Source organism: Thunnus thynnus, chromosome 12 (genome assembly GCF_963924715.1).
Source record: "Thunnus thynnus chromosome 12, fThuThy2.1, whole genome shotgun sequence".
In the NCBI taxonomy this organism is placed as follows: domain Eukaryota; kingdom Metazoa; phylum Chordata; class Actinopteri; order Scombriformes; family Scombridae; genus Thunnus; species Thunnus thynnus.
This window is the reverse complement of record NC_089528.1, coordinates 9,308,184-9,322,963: the sequence shown is the minus strand read 5'-3', so window position 1 is coordinate 9,322,963 and position 14,780 is coordinate 9,308,184. Positions and strand designations below refer to the sequence as shown.

General features: G+C 39.7%; 2 protein-coding genes across 2 annotated transcripts; one reads left to right on the top strand and one right to left on the bottom strand.

Moving 5' to 3' along the window:
- Positions 1-478: 478 nt before the first annotated feature.
- Positions 479-9,232, bottom strand: rgs11 (regulator of G protein signaling 11). Its single transcript, XM_067605203.1, has 17 exons — positions 8,586-9,232; positions 8,204-8,300; positions 7,963-8,013; positions 6,791-6,897; positions 6,498-6,549; positions 6,200-6,258; positions 5,915-5,991; positions 5,749-5,830; positions 4,421-4,489; positions 3,896-3,919; positions 3,733-3,794; positions 3,306-3,419; positions 2,953-3,068; positions 2,449-2,536; positions 2,225-2,363; positions 1,300-1,382; positions 479-1,194 (listed from the first exon to the last, which is right to left on the bottom strand). The coding sequence occupies exons 1-17, from the start codon at positions 8,646-8,648 to the stop codon at positions 1,056-1,058; spliced, it is 1,422 nt and encodes a 473-aa protein (XP_067461304.1). The 5' UTR covers positions 8,649-9,232; the 3' UTR covers positions 479-1,055.
- Positions 9,233-9,606: 374 nt separating this feature from the next.
- ints15 (integrator complex subunit 15) lies at positions 9,607-14,586 on the top strand. The gene is made up of 8 exons (XM_067605204.1): positions 9,607-9,723; positions 10,363-10,563; positions 10,657-10,878; positions 11,465-11,630; positions 11,832-12,109; positions 12,201-12,438; positions 12,841-12,880; positions 14,147-14,586. Exons 2-8 carry the CDS (start codon positions 10,369-10,371, stop codon positions 14,415-14,417), a joined length of 1,410 nt encoding a protein of 469 aa, XP_067461305.1. The 5' UTR covers positions 9,607-9,723; positions 10,363-10,368; the 3' UTR covers positions 14,418-14,586.
- The last annotated feature ends 194 nt before the right edge of the window (positions 14,587-14,780 follow it).

Genomic DNA, 14,780 nt, shown 5'->3' with positions numbered 1-14,780 from the left:
ATTTATGTTCATGAGCAAACGAGGTTTCCAGTGAGTGAACACTCCAGCAGCCAGTAGAGGGAGCCAGTCCTGTAGAGGAAACTGCAGCTCTCACAGGACCAAAGGCGGGAAGAAGAAAGGGAAGTTAAAAACTGAAAGTTATAATCAAATGAAGAGGACATTAACGGAAAGTTTTGTCTGACTGACATCTGATGATTGCCTGAATTCTGTAGTGGGTTATGTCCTCCGATCTGGAGTGTAATAATAAAGGTTAAACCAAATCATACAATGAATTTGTACTGAAACTACAAAGAAATAAAAGAAAATGTAAAAAAAAAAAAAAAGACAAGATAGGTAAAAGAGAAAGTAAAAGGAAATGAAAAAATAAGAAAAGGGACGAGGGTGTCACTAGAAAAGCCTGATGACAGATTTAACCTTCCACACACACACTCACAGATAACCACAGCATGCAGAGCTCAAAGCACAATACAACACTGAATGCTGTTGTGACATTTTATTGGGATGAAAACATGCTCAAGCAAAATCAACAGCAGCAACAACAATCACAGTGACAAGCTCCAGCATGGAATGAACCAAAAAAAGCAAACTACAATAATCACAAACATGCTGAGGCAAAATTTCTACTAATTACATATTTTACATCTCTATTGCTCTATTATCAACTGTTTTGCCTAAACCTGCTTAAAATAGTAGAGTATATAAAAGCTGTCTGGATGGATCAAGGGAGAAAAGAAAGAGTCAGTATCAAGAACAACAAAGCAATTTTTGGACTGAGACGGGATGTAGATGCAGGATGAATATTCAGCAGTAGCTGTTACAGTAGCACTAAAAGCTCCTCTCTGCTCGTGCTCTGGGAATAAGGTGTGATGCTGCTACGGTATGCATTAACACCTGTGCTCTGGGAGAAAGCTCTGCGTTGAATTCTGTTAATGATGCGACGGTGAGAGAGAAGCTCTGGCTTCCAGACAGACATTATGGCAGAGGAGAACTCCTCGGATGGTTGCTATGGTGACTAAAAGAGACAATGGAGACTGAGGGGATTTTTTGGCCCGGCATCAGGCATGGGAGCCGGCTGCAGAGTTGGTACCTGCTTGCCCGGCCCCCTTGGCACCCTCGTCTTCCTCCGTTGCCTGGACGACAGCCTGAGCAGGGGAAGGGCTAGAGTGCCGCTGGCGTCTCATGAAGGGGAACACACTGAGCGGAAGTAGATAAAAGAAAGGAAAAGTTAGAAATGCTAGAGAATGAATGAGTGTGTTAAAGTAAAAGGAAAATAAAATGGTAATGAATGTAAATTTTCACCTTTTCTTGGTTTCCTGGGGGACAATAGCTTTGGCCAGCATGTTCTTGTATAGGTCAGACTTCAGATATCTTGGGTAAGAGTCCTAAATACACACACAAATACAATAGCATCACACAACATTAGTTCCAAAATCCATTCTAATAACTGTGAGCTTGCCTTAAAAGCTGTCATTTTTGTGTGTCTGGTTTTAGTTCACAGAAGAGAAAGGAAGTAAATATATACGACATAAAGTTGACAGAAAATGTTTGTTTTGAGCCAATTAAATGTGCTTGGTTCTCATTCAATCAAAACAGACAACAATTTTCTGTGTCACTTGGGAAATTTATGTCTAGGAAAGTTTACATCAAATATGGCGTCCCTCAGGGGTCAATACTGGGTCCACTACTATTCAGTTATGTTACCTCTAGGACACATAATCCAGAAACACATCTCAAAATAAGGCTGTAAATGTGCTATATAAATAAAGTTTTGGTTGCTTGCTTGTGAGTCTTCAGTGCAAATTTGCCCACTGATGCACACTTAGAGCCAGCTTTCCTGCTTCCAGTTTTGACTATCTATGTGAAAATGGCAAAGCACAAATTCATTCTAACCAAAGACAAAATGCCAGAATTGATTGATTGGCCCACAAGTCCTAACTATATTTTATTACCAATCTAAGTTTTAGGGGAGGAATGACTGGTACAATATTACAGAAGAAAGATACCAGTGTTTCAGGTCCATAAATACAAATCATATAAACATGACATTTTTGCTGGACATGTTTGCATGCAGGTTATAAAACATTTATTTTTTAAATGTATGTTTCCTGTTTTTCCACACCGCCAGTTGTTTTTCATAATCACAGTGAACATCAAGTTTGCAATAATTTAAGCTTGTTAGTTAGTTAGTTAGTTAGTTAGGAAGAAGACAATTGATAAGTCAGACCTTCTTCATGAGGAAATAGATGTGCATCTGTGCGTCATCCATGACAAAGCGATGTGGGTGTTGGATCCCCTCTAAAGTCTTATCCATCGTCTTGCTGTCAATGTTCACCCAGCGTGCAGCTCCAGGAGCCAGGAAATTTCTAAGTCACACACAAAATATTGGCGATCACCATGAAAGTAAATATGAAAGTGTGTACTTTTGCTTGTTTGTGTGTGTACACTTACGTGTAGATTTCCTCCACTTTCTCTACGATCTTGGAACTTTCTCCATGTCTAATCTCCTCACAGGCCAGCCAGAAACACAGGTTCTCCGCTGGTGAGAGACAGAGAGAAGTGTTGGCTATGGATGGAGCTGAATAAAACAACAGTGGCACAGGCTGAAGTGACATACAATGAGACTTTTTATAGCATGGGTGGCTTCTGTGTAAAATCTTTTACCTGTTAGCATGCTGGTGTTAGCATTTAGCTCAAAGCACTGCTGTGCCGAAATACAACCTCTCAGAACTGCTAGCATGGCTGTAGAGTTTTGTTCACTCACTGACTGAATGTTAATGGATATTTTTATAACACATAAAAATAACATAACAGGATCTGATCTGTAGGCTATGTGAAGGAAGCTGCTCAATAAAAATATGTTTCAGTTAAAATGTTGTGGAAGATGATGTTATTTTAAAAGTAAATTCTTCAAAGTATTGAATATAAACCAACATTTCTGTTACTCTTTCTCACCACTAAATTCTTTCTCTAGGTAGGTCATGAACTCCCGCCTCCCCAAGGTGTCATTGAGAAGCTCCATGAAGCTGAAGCTCCAGCGCTCCACTCGAAGACGCGTTGGAGTAGGAACCCTGTTTACACACACACAAAAACAGGGAGGTAGATATAGACACACAGGCATACTTAAAGCAATCTAGTGTGATAACTATGAACTAAAAATGACCTGACCTGTTAAGAGATACAGCAAAAGCTTAAACCAGCAAAGTTAAATGAATGTTTTGACTGTGTGGACTACTACAGTGGACTGTAGTTTAAGTTTGTCATGACCTATGTGTGTGTATCTTGTGTGAATGTGTGTATTCTCTTACGATTCTGTATTCATTGTCCAATGGGCAGTGTCATCAGAGATCCAGGGGTTACTGGGAAGACAGCCTTGCATAATGGGATCATGGCTCTGGTACTGCTCGCTGTATTTCACAAAACTGCACATCCACGCACAAATGCAGAGGCACGCACACACATAAGAACACACGCACACACAGAGAAACAGTATTATTGTATTAGTGCTGCAGATCATAAGAGTTAATGGCCACTAATTCCAACTTGCCTCAGGAAGCATCCATTAGTGGCTCTTATAGTGGGAGCACTAAGCCTTATGTGCATGTGTGTGCATGTGTGTGCTAAAGATGTAGAGTTCAGTTCAGGCAGCATCACATCCATTAGACCTTATGTGTATGTGTTCATGGGTGCGTACAAGTGTGTCTGTGTATGCACGTTCATCAAACTGACACACACCATTCTAGACAGATGGATGACTTCACACGGTTTCTTCCGAGGGCCCTTCTACAGGTTTCAATCTGAAAGCACACAAACAAATGTACACACACACTCAAAGTAAGCTATAATATACACTTAATGTACTTAAAGTTAGGAAGCGTAAAATATACATGATGTTTACCTCTCTTTTGTAGTAGTCACTGTTCTAGTTCTGTTAAGAGAAACACCATGTCCTCATGTTAGGTCACACACTGGCTGCATTACACATTTATACAGTGACAACAATAGTAGGAGCCAGCATGTGTCTATATGTGTTGACCCATGCAAACTATGGCTTTTAAATATGAAGGCAAGATACATGCTGAAAACTTAGCAATATACAGTATGAATTTAAATATTGGTCATAACATAGCAGATATTAAATTGAGAGAGAATTGAATGTAGAACAAGAAGATGGCTTCCAACCACGACCATGTCAGGGCTTCAAATTCTCAACGTCCATTTAGGATCATAATATGACTTTAATGTAATTGTCCATAGTATAGTGCAGCTTACTTGGACACTTACTTTGAAACAATCCCAGCAGCAAGAAAGATAAGAAGCAATAACAGGGAAGGAAGAGATAGATAGCAGACGTGTTATCACATTAGGTTTTTCAGAAGGGAATATAAAACAGGAAGTAAAGAAATGTGATGATGTCACTGACCAGTGTGACTCGTAAGTTGGGGTTATTATTTCTCTCTAGACCCATGTCCAGCACATTATGCCCCCCAGGCTGAAAGAAATAAACACACATCTGTACACCAATAACAAATGAACTGCAGTATGCCCGTCACTGAGCGTGTGTGTGCATGCGTGTGTGTCTCTTATGCGCAGATGCGTGTGAGTGAGCACTTATCCTTCCTTGAATTTTCCACTCCACTAGCTCTGACTTTTATTCCCAGGTTTCTCTTTCTTTTTCTCCATGCCCTCGTCCCTAATTCATGAGGGCAGGACAAGATGGAGTCCCTCTTCCAAACTGTTGTCCTCTGCTTCCCCCCCCCCCCCAAACTTCCCCACAATACCTTTACACTTCCCATCATCCCCTTTCTCCTTTCCTTCCCCAAAACCCATCATACCCCTCTTGATCCCCTCTTGAAATGATCAAAAGAGAGAAATTTGTCAGATGAACTGCTGTGTTATTTAGGTAACACATAGTAATGTGGAATATGATGCTTTTATTTCTCTCTCTCTCTCCCTGTTTGTCTTCCTCTCTCTCTATTTCTCTATGTTTCTCCAGTTGTCAGCTGAGGCTTTTACCAGATGGGTTGAATATTTCATGTAGGAGGCAGAAGGGACTGTGGCTGAACATTAGTGGGACCTGGGACTGTTTTATATAGTGTATAGTATAATATATTATGTATAGGACAGTGTAGTATAGTGTAGTATAGTATAGTATAGTATAGTATAGTATAGGGCAGTTTAGCAAATATAATAATATAGGACAGTATAGGACAGTGTAGTATAGTATAGTATAGTATAGTATAGTATAGTATAGTATAGTATAGGGCAGTTTAGCAAATATAATAATATAGGACAGTATAGAACAGTGTAGTATAGTGTAGTATAGTATAGTATAGTATAGTATAGTATAGTATAGTATAGTATAGTATAGTACAATACAGTACAATATAATATAGTATAGTATAGTATAGTATAGTATAGTATAGTATAGTATAGTATAGTATAGCATGGGATAGTATAGCATAGCATAGCATAGCATAGTACAGTATAGTATAGTATAGTATAGTATAGTATAGTATAGGATTGCATAGCATAGCATAGTATAGTATAGCATAGCATAGTATAGTATAGTATAGTATAGTATAGTATAGTATAGTATAGTATAGGATTGCATAGCATAGCATAGTATAGTATAGCATAGCATAGTATAGTATAGTATAGTATAGTATAGTATAGTATAGTATAGTATAGTATAGTATAGAGTAGTTACACGTTATAGAGTACTGTATGGAACAATAAGAGTGGACGTACCGGAGATCTGTTGATGAGCCAATAAGCCTGCTCCTGACATTCTAGAACAATGCGGTCAGCCTTTCGCCTCTGTTTGGATGCTCTAAACATAAATCACACTGTGAGTTTGTGTGTTTGTGCATGTGTGAGTCAGTGTGTGTATGTGCATGTGTACATGTGAGTGCACCTGAGTTGCTCTCTGGCTTGCATCACAACAAAGTCCCAGGTGTGGTTGATCCTTTTGTGCAACACACTGTACCTCTCCTAAAAAGGAAGAGGAAATAAGGACAAGAAGAAGAAGAAGAAGAAGAAGAAGATGATGAAGAAGAAGAAGAAGAAGAAGAAGAAGAAGAAGAGAGGAAATACAGGGAGAAAAGGGGACTAGCTTTTAGAAAAGTAATGATGACAAAGGCCCGTTAACTCTGACTTACTACTGCATAATTCATAACACACACACACACTCTTTCCTCACCTTTTCATATTCCATCAGTTCTCCTTGCTTTCTTATGTTCTTTTTGGCCAAGTAGATCGCTGTTGGGATTTGAGGAGTAAAATACAAAGAACAAAAACAAAAATTAAACAGAGCTAAATAAATCTGAGCCCTGAAATAATGTGGTTGTTTTGGTTGAAGTTCCTTTAAATATATTTTAAGTGGAAGGTTTCTTGTTCACAATTATGGGTAAAAAAATGCTTGTTTTCCCTCACAATTAATGAATTTCCCTTCACCCCCTCAGATGCCCTTTTACCCCTTCAGTTTACATTGAGCTCACCATAGTCCAGCTCTGAGGCAGGCCATCGGGTACTGGTCCAGAAGTAAGGAGTCTGAGAGAAATAAGTGACATCTTTTAACATTTCTGACATTTAGAGATTTATGGCGAAGCGGGCGATGAAAAAGTGGTGTTAGAGAGTGGCAGATGGATGGAGGATTAGAAAGCAGGCTAATGGAGAGAGAGAGGGAGACAGACAGGGATAGAGAGAAGGTGAAGGTTTAGTCAAAAGTAGATGGAGGAGTGGTGGGTTTTTATGAGCAGGGAGAATTAAGTGGAAGGGACTATTGTTTTACCTGGAAGCGATAGGGCGACTCATCGGGACGCAGCATAAGGGATCTCGGCTCCTTGAGCGGATAAATATACCCGTATCTCACCAGCATGTCACCAAGGTGCAGAGCCTCTGTTCAACACCACAGAGGAAGAAGTACCAAACTTAGTACAGGACTCTCTCTCAGTTTGTCTCAAATTAATCAGGGGTGTATGGAGACTAAGCACCTAAACTAAGTCAACAATGCTTTTTAATCAAACTCACATATATTTAAGTTTCCAATGAGTCTTTATGTGCTATAACAATAATAATAATAAAAATAATAATAATAACTTTATTCAAATAAAGAGGTTACAAAGTGTTTTACAAAGACACCTTAAAGACACCTTAAATAAGTGGTAAATGACAAGCTATATTGAGTTAGAATTCGAATTTTTTATTAATCTCTGCAACATGTTTGATGGCACATGAAAAAGATATGTATGATGTTCATTAAGGATGAAACTCTCAAGCTGAACAAACTAAATGTGGAAACTAAATAACATTAATTGGCGACAAGGAATAAAATGAGTATAAAATGTTGTTGGCCTAATTTGTGACCGTCTTTTTTTTTTTTTATTAATCAAAAACCTGCACTCTGTCAGCCATCTCTCTCAAATCAATGCTTTGTTCCAGTGATGAAATGGATCATCAATCTTCAGTCTCTCCTCATTTGTTAGAGAGCCCTACTTTTGTGACTGACAGCTACCAAAAAAAAAAAAGCTGCGTAATGCATTTTAATCAGCTCTTACCACTCTCTCTCTCCCTTGCCAACTGACTCCTCTCTTTCCTCCTTTAGTCTACTCAGAGGCAAAAGGGACCAGCAGACTACTTTTTTCCAACCTCTAATTTAGTTCAGGCATGGTGAGGTCTCCTGAGGTGAAAACCTCCAAAGGGACACTAATCAAACCCAGATCATCAGGTGAGTTAATCAAACTTCAGTCCTCAGGGGCTCACCCCAGTCCTGTTTACTGGAAACAGCAACCCCCACAATACACTTATACATCACTAACACCACATCAGCTTGAGAGAAAACACCATATCCTGGCAACACTCTAGCAACGACACACAACAAGCCAGTCAAACTGAAACAGGGAACCACATCAGAGCCTCTAAAATACTTGAGCATGCACCATGTATGTATTAATATTTACTTGCCCTCCTCACATATGCTGTATTTCTGGATCAACCAATCAATAATATCACGGCCTGCAGAAAGAGACAGAGAGAGAGGAGACAAGAAAAGATGACAAACTTCCTCTACTCTGCAAAGTACACAATATTCTCCAAAATTCACTGCTGCATTATGCATGACCACAGGGACAAACACAAACTGCAATGTGCACGTCCACACTTGCATACACAGATGCTAATGCACACTGACATTAAAGACACTCACCTGTCATTGCGTGTGGAATGACAGTGATGAGAAGTCTCTGGTTTCTCATCTTCATGCCCATGTCAGGATCCTGCATGGCCACAATCACTTTCTCCATCTGTCGAGAGGGGGGGGGGGGGTTTACAAACACACATGCAGTCACACACAGTGATGCACACGCACACATGAACACACAATAAATATACACAATATAGAAAAACAGGAATTACGAGTCAGAAATTCTGAGAAACAATAAGGCACACAATACATTTACCATAATTTCATAACTTGTTTTCTTCCTGGAACCGGTTCAAATGTGCTGGATCTTTTCTGATTTATACAGGGTTATGTATATCATATCTCACATAACAAAATCAAAGAAGACAGAAAAATACAGTCTTACCTTTCGAAAGCATGTCATTTGCTCCCGGTGCCAGCCTCCTTTAGCCAGGGTGTTGATGGTCATCTTGCGGGCTGCTTGGGATCACTCGACGGGACGGTAAAGTGCAAGACTGACGCGCTGCCGGGAGCGCGCAGCAGAGAGTGCACTGCTGTTTCCTTTTTTTCCCCCCCATCAAGCGGTCCGGTGCCTGGCAGGCGCGCCACTGTGTAGATTAGAAGGGATTACAGTATAGCAAAGTGATTTTCAGTATAATATATAGTGTACACAAGCGAAAACAACAGTATGTCTATACGTGTTTGTGTCTGCCACTAATATATAAGTGATAAGCCCATTGAAAAAAAACAACCACAAATAGCAACAAATTCTCAAAAATCTAACCAGGCAATCAAATGAGAGGTATAAAATGTGATAATGTCTACAAACTCACAGTTAAATAGGACATTTGAAATGATAAAAAAGACAATAATACCACGGTATCACTTAAAGTTACACATATACATATACTCTCTCCAACACTGATATTTACCGAGAGTATATTTTCATTGGCTACCCTGAGGCCTAATATAAAACGTAAATAATGAATAGTTTTTCCTATTACGTAGTTCTGTGTGATATAATTTTGACAATCTCGAAGGTAAAATAGACCATCTTACAATACAGTACATTTTACAACAGAAGCCCCCATGAAATAATTGCCTAAATAAAATTTCATTTTATGTCATTTGACATAGTGAGAAAGTCTGTCAAATAACTTCTTTGTAAGCTAAAATGTGGTAGCGTATTATAGCTAAACATATCCAACGAATATGCAGCATAAAACAAAAGTATCTACACTAAACACTGACTTCTCATAATTCTGTGAGAAAGTGAAAATTGTTTTTTTTTTTCATTTTTGAAAGACTTAAGGTCATTGTTAAGTAAAATAACTAACAAAGTTACAGTTTTTGAATTCGTTATGTACCGACTGTATAAATACGTAGCGAACAATGAAAGAAGTCCTTATAACGCAATGGCAGCAGTTTTTCCCCACATGGGCTTCCGTAGTAGCAGGAAGTGGTTCCGTCGTCGTTTTGAGGCTAGTCACTAGCCTCATCGCGTAATTTAAAATTATTAAATAAATTAAGAGATTTTTGCAAAGGTAAGAGCTTAATTTAATACATGTGTTTTCTTGAGGATGGCACGGTCACATTCAACGCATGTGAGATTTTTTTGCAGAGTAGAAAACTGTCTTTTTAGCTGACCTTGCTAGCACTAGCTTTAGCAGGGAATCTGTGCACTGTTGTATCATATCTAACGATAGTTAGATGTATTTAGGATAGTTTACCGTAGTTTATTCCTTAGCAGCATATAAGACACATACAAACTACTTAAAACAATATAATCACAATTGTTTAACGGTGAAATCACCAACTGGGAAACTAACAATAACATGTCACTCTTTTTAAAAACATTTTTTTTAAATAATTATCTTTATTTAATTTCATGCTTTCCACCACGAGGTTTGCTTACAGTCTCTTACATACATACACACACACACACACACACACACACACACACACACACACATATATATATATAAGACCTAGGATGGTGTCAGGCTAACGTAAAACATTGATACATTCACATACACAAAACATAAGACACATGTATATTCGTATTTTCACAATCATTCATCTTACACGTAACGTTAACACATACACCTAATCAATAACATGTCACTCTTGGTATTTATAATGAAGATTTGAAATGTATCACATTTTGTATGGCCCTCCGTCAGGTGGTGATGGGTGACATTCGTCAGTCTTTGCTGCCTCGCGATGTGCTGAGTGCAGCCAAGGAGCTGCTGTACCACCTGGACATCTACATCTGTAACCTGGTGCAGTCGGGGAGGCAACCTCCTCAGGTTGACTCTAAAACCCTAGAGCTGGTGGAGGAGTTCATCCTGCACGCACCAAAGGACAGAAACACCCCGGCCAGGGTAAGCTACAACCCTGTGTACAAGCATGTACACCAATACACAGTACACAGACACAGAAATGCAGACCGTCAATGAAATGTGCTTTTTTTTCAGAGAATGAGTGCCCTCCAGGAGCTGCAGCTGCTGGAGATCATGTGCAGCTGTTTCCAGGAGCAGAGTCGTGATACTGTCCGTCAACTGATGTTCTCTGCCCTCTTCAGTCTCCAAGGCAACCAGGCAGATGAAAGCCGCATGGGACTGCTGGGCAAGCTGGTCTCCATGGCAATCGCTGTGGGCAGAGTTCCTATCTTGGAATGTGCTGCTACCTGGTTACAGGTGAGCTTTCCCACACAGGTGCACATACGTACGTCTCATACCTTTCATTCCTTCACTAAATCAGTTTAATCTTTTAATTCCTTTCAAAACACACTTATATAGACAGGCTTTCATGTGAATCCACTCCTTATGTACTGCCATTCGGGACTGTGATGCCAGCGAGAGGTCTCTGTGTTTTTTCCATTCCATCTGTTGTTAATTGTTTGTTTGGGGTTTTTGTTTGTTTGGGTTTTTCTTTATCTCTTGGATGACCTTTTATTCCTATTTTTATTAATACTATTATTGTTTTTATTATTCTTATTCTCTACTATATAGCTCTATTTATAACTCTATTTTTTTCTCCTTGGTTTTTATTGCATGTAAAGCACTTTGTAAACTTTGTTTTAAGAAGAGTGCTATACAAATAAGTTGTTATTGTTCTTATTCTTATTCTTATTTACTCAATTTGTTTTAGACGTCTGGTGTGAGAATATTTTGGCCACTCCTGATTGATTGCCTTTGTGTATGTTCTATTTGAACTCCTTAGTGTGTGTGTGTTTGTGTGTGTACTGATTCTGATACCTCTGGTTGTGTTTGTGTCTGGCAGAGAACTCACCGTGTGTACTGCGTGCGCCTGGCGCAGGTGCTAGTAGATGATTACTGTAGTATGGTGCCAGGCTCAGTGCCCACCTTGCAGAACATCCACAGTGCCAGCCCACGCTTCTGCTGCCAGTTCATCACTGCTGTTACCACCCTCTACGACCTCACCTCAGGTACTTTTGTGGGATAATACAAAAATACTTGATAATTGTAAGACAGGGACCCCCATAAAATGGGAAATGCATAATGTCAACATTTAAACAGATCATTACGAAAAAGATCTTGGCCTACTGTTTTGCTAAATGGCTAAAATAGAATGGAATTGGAGTTTTTTTACATTCTGTTCTGTCATTTTAACATGTGTGTGTTTTTAGAGGAGCTCACTCCTCCTCTAGAACTTCTCCAGATGATTGTGTCATGGATCCAAGATGATCCTCGTCTTGTCCTAATCACCTTCCTGAACACGCCCCTCTCTGGCAGCCAGCCAATCAGCTCACTTGATGTCACACCGTTAGGGGGTTTGGTGCGGTGGTGCGTCAAAGCACCGCTGGCCTACAGGAGAGACAAGAAGCAGGCGCTGACAAATGGCAGCACTGAGAGTGAGCTAGAAGTGGGACCTCTTTTCTCTACACTCCATCTAAGTGTCCTACAGGTGTGTGTGTGTGTGTTTAGATCCATTTATTTACATGCATGCATATATGTGAACTTCTAACATATAGCCGTCCATCTCCTGCCACATCTAGGTCTTCATGCTCCTGCCGAACATACTAAATGAGAAAGGGCTTTTCGGTCGCCTGGCACTGCTTCAGATGGATTCTTTGGCCACTCTGACTTCTGACCTTTCCAGACTGTTGGACCAGGCCGACAAACATACACACATGTCATCCGCTGACACACACGCACTGTCGCAGCTGGCTCTGGACCGGCTGGCACAGGCACTGCAAGTGGCCATGGCCAATGGAGCCCTGCTCTGTTCGAGAGGTAAGAGCACGAAAAGTTAGGTATAGACCAGAAAATTGGATTGCGGAAAGAAATTACAACAGATTTACATTTTAGGAAGGACTTCTGCCAGGTAGTAGGTTGGATCAAAGGCTTCACCAGCGTGAGACTGGACATTTCATGCAACTGCTGAGAGCTTACAAAGCTCTCTTCCAACCAAGTACGATTTAAATGACAGATTGTTAAATCTATTTTTGTGAGGAAGTATCGTATAACAAGCAGGCACTTTCACCACATGAAACTATCTGCAGCAACTCCACCTCATTTAAGATCATAGCTTTAAGTGATGCCCTAATAAGTAGCTGATTAACAATTGGTTTGATCATTTGTCATATGAACTCATCATGCAGTGAGCGCTTATTATATGTTGTCTTGTCTCTACAGAGGACCTCAGAGCCATCTGTTCCCGCCTCCCTCACAACAAGTAAGAACCAGTAATCCCTTTACTTGGTGCACGTTTCCACTGGTAACCTAATTTTTATCCAGAACTTAACACTACAATAGGTTGGTAAGCACAGCTTCAGCTTCAGGGTTATCTATATAGAAAATATGCTAAATTTACCATGTTAAAATCAATGCCCCCCCTGTGGAGAGTAAAACTCTACACTATGGGTGTGTCTGTTTAAATTCTATGGACAGTGAGTTGTGCAGAACTGAAGTATAACAAACTTACTAGCTGAGAAATAGATCTATAATAACACTGTGCCTCTTTAATTCAAACAACTTTAATTACTGTAATTTATTTTATGGAATTAACTTGATTTCTGATGTAGTGATGAGCAGGCTTTGAGGCTATGTTGTCTTTAAAAACAAGATTAACCTTAACCTGCAGGTGCATAGTGAACACAGTGGGATCAGTGTTAGAACTAGCAACATATTTACAGCATCGGTCTGTAAGAGATGTTAGTGTCATGCACATATTTGTCATACTTTTGTTTGCTTTTCATTTATGCAATGTTTTCAGTCAAAAGTCTGGACACACTTTCTCATTCAAGTGAATGGGAAAGTGTGACCGAACTTTTGACTGGTACTGTAAACACAATTAATTCAAATTCTGCAGTATTTCACAGCTAAAATTGACATGTTTAAAAATTATAGTCCAGTTTCAAAGCCAGAAGTTGTTGATTCTAGGGCTGCAGGTAATGATTATTTTGATTATCGATTAATCTGCTGATTGTTTCATCTATAAAACATAAGAAAACAGTGAAAAATGTGCATTGCAATATCCTAGAGTGCAAGGTGACATCAGTAAATGTGTTCTGTCTGTTAAACACCCCCAAAATATTCCATTACTGCAACAACCAAGAAAGACCAAGAAAAGCAGCAGATTTTCACATCAAGAATCTGGAAGCATCAGATATTTGAAATTTTGACTTAAAAATTACTAAAAAGATTAATTGATTATCAGAATAGTTGCCAATTAATTTTCTTTTCGATGATCAATTAATGGACTAATCTTAGCAGCTCTAGTTGATTCCAGTGTAAGCTAGAACCAAGCAGCCCTCACTTACAGAAGCATCTCTAATTGAATGTAAGTGTAGTTTAGATTGGGATTTTCTAATTGTGGATGTGTTCCAACTCTCCAAGTTTTGCTCTCATGTACAGAATATGAGATTTTCTCCATCTTAACATTTTGTATCCCTTCTTCCTCTTTTTCTGTGTTTGCATGTTTGTGTATTTGTTGTCACAGCTTGCTCCAGCTGGTGTTGTCGGGCCCAGTGATGTACTACAACAACATCCACACTCCTCCGCTGGCCTTCAGCCCGCACGCTGCTCATTCCCCCATCGCCTCACACCCCACACACCCCACACACCCCACACACCCCACACACCCCACACACCCCACACACCCTGCACACACCCCACACACACCTCTAGCCTCCCATCCCTCCTCTCATCCCCAGTACCCCGCTCAGCCTTTCATGACAGGGATACCATTCCCTTTCCGACCCAGCCACTAAAGAAAATGTCTGCAGATGTGTGTGTGTGTGTGTGTGTGTGTGTGTGTGTGTGTGTGTGTGTGTGTGTGTGGGTATGATGATTTATGTATTATGATGTTAATAAGCACATTTGCTTCTGATAAAGTCTGTGAGGCTGTCATGTTTGTCCAATAAATATTTTTTTACTTCACTGTTGTTGTTCTTTATACTGACCACTTGAGGTCACTGTTGCCCTGTTTCAATCTGCAAATCCACCAGGTTTCAAATGTGAAGAGGGTCCTGTCTCAGAAGAATGGGCCCTCTCACTGACAAAAAAACCCAAAACAAAGCAAAAAGACAAGCCTGTAATTCTGGGCTTCATTTAAATTTTTGCAAAGTGCAAGA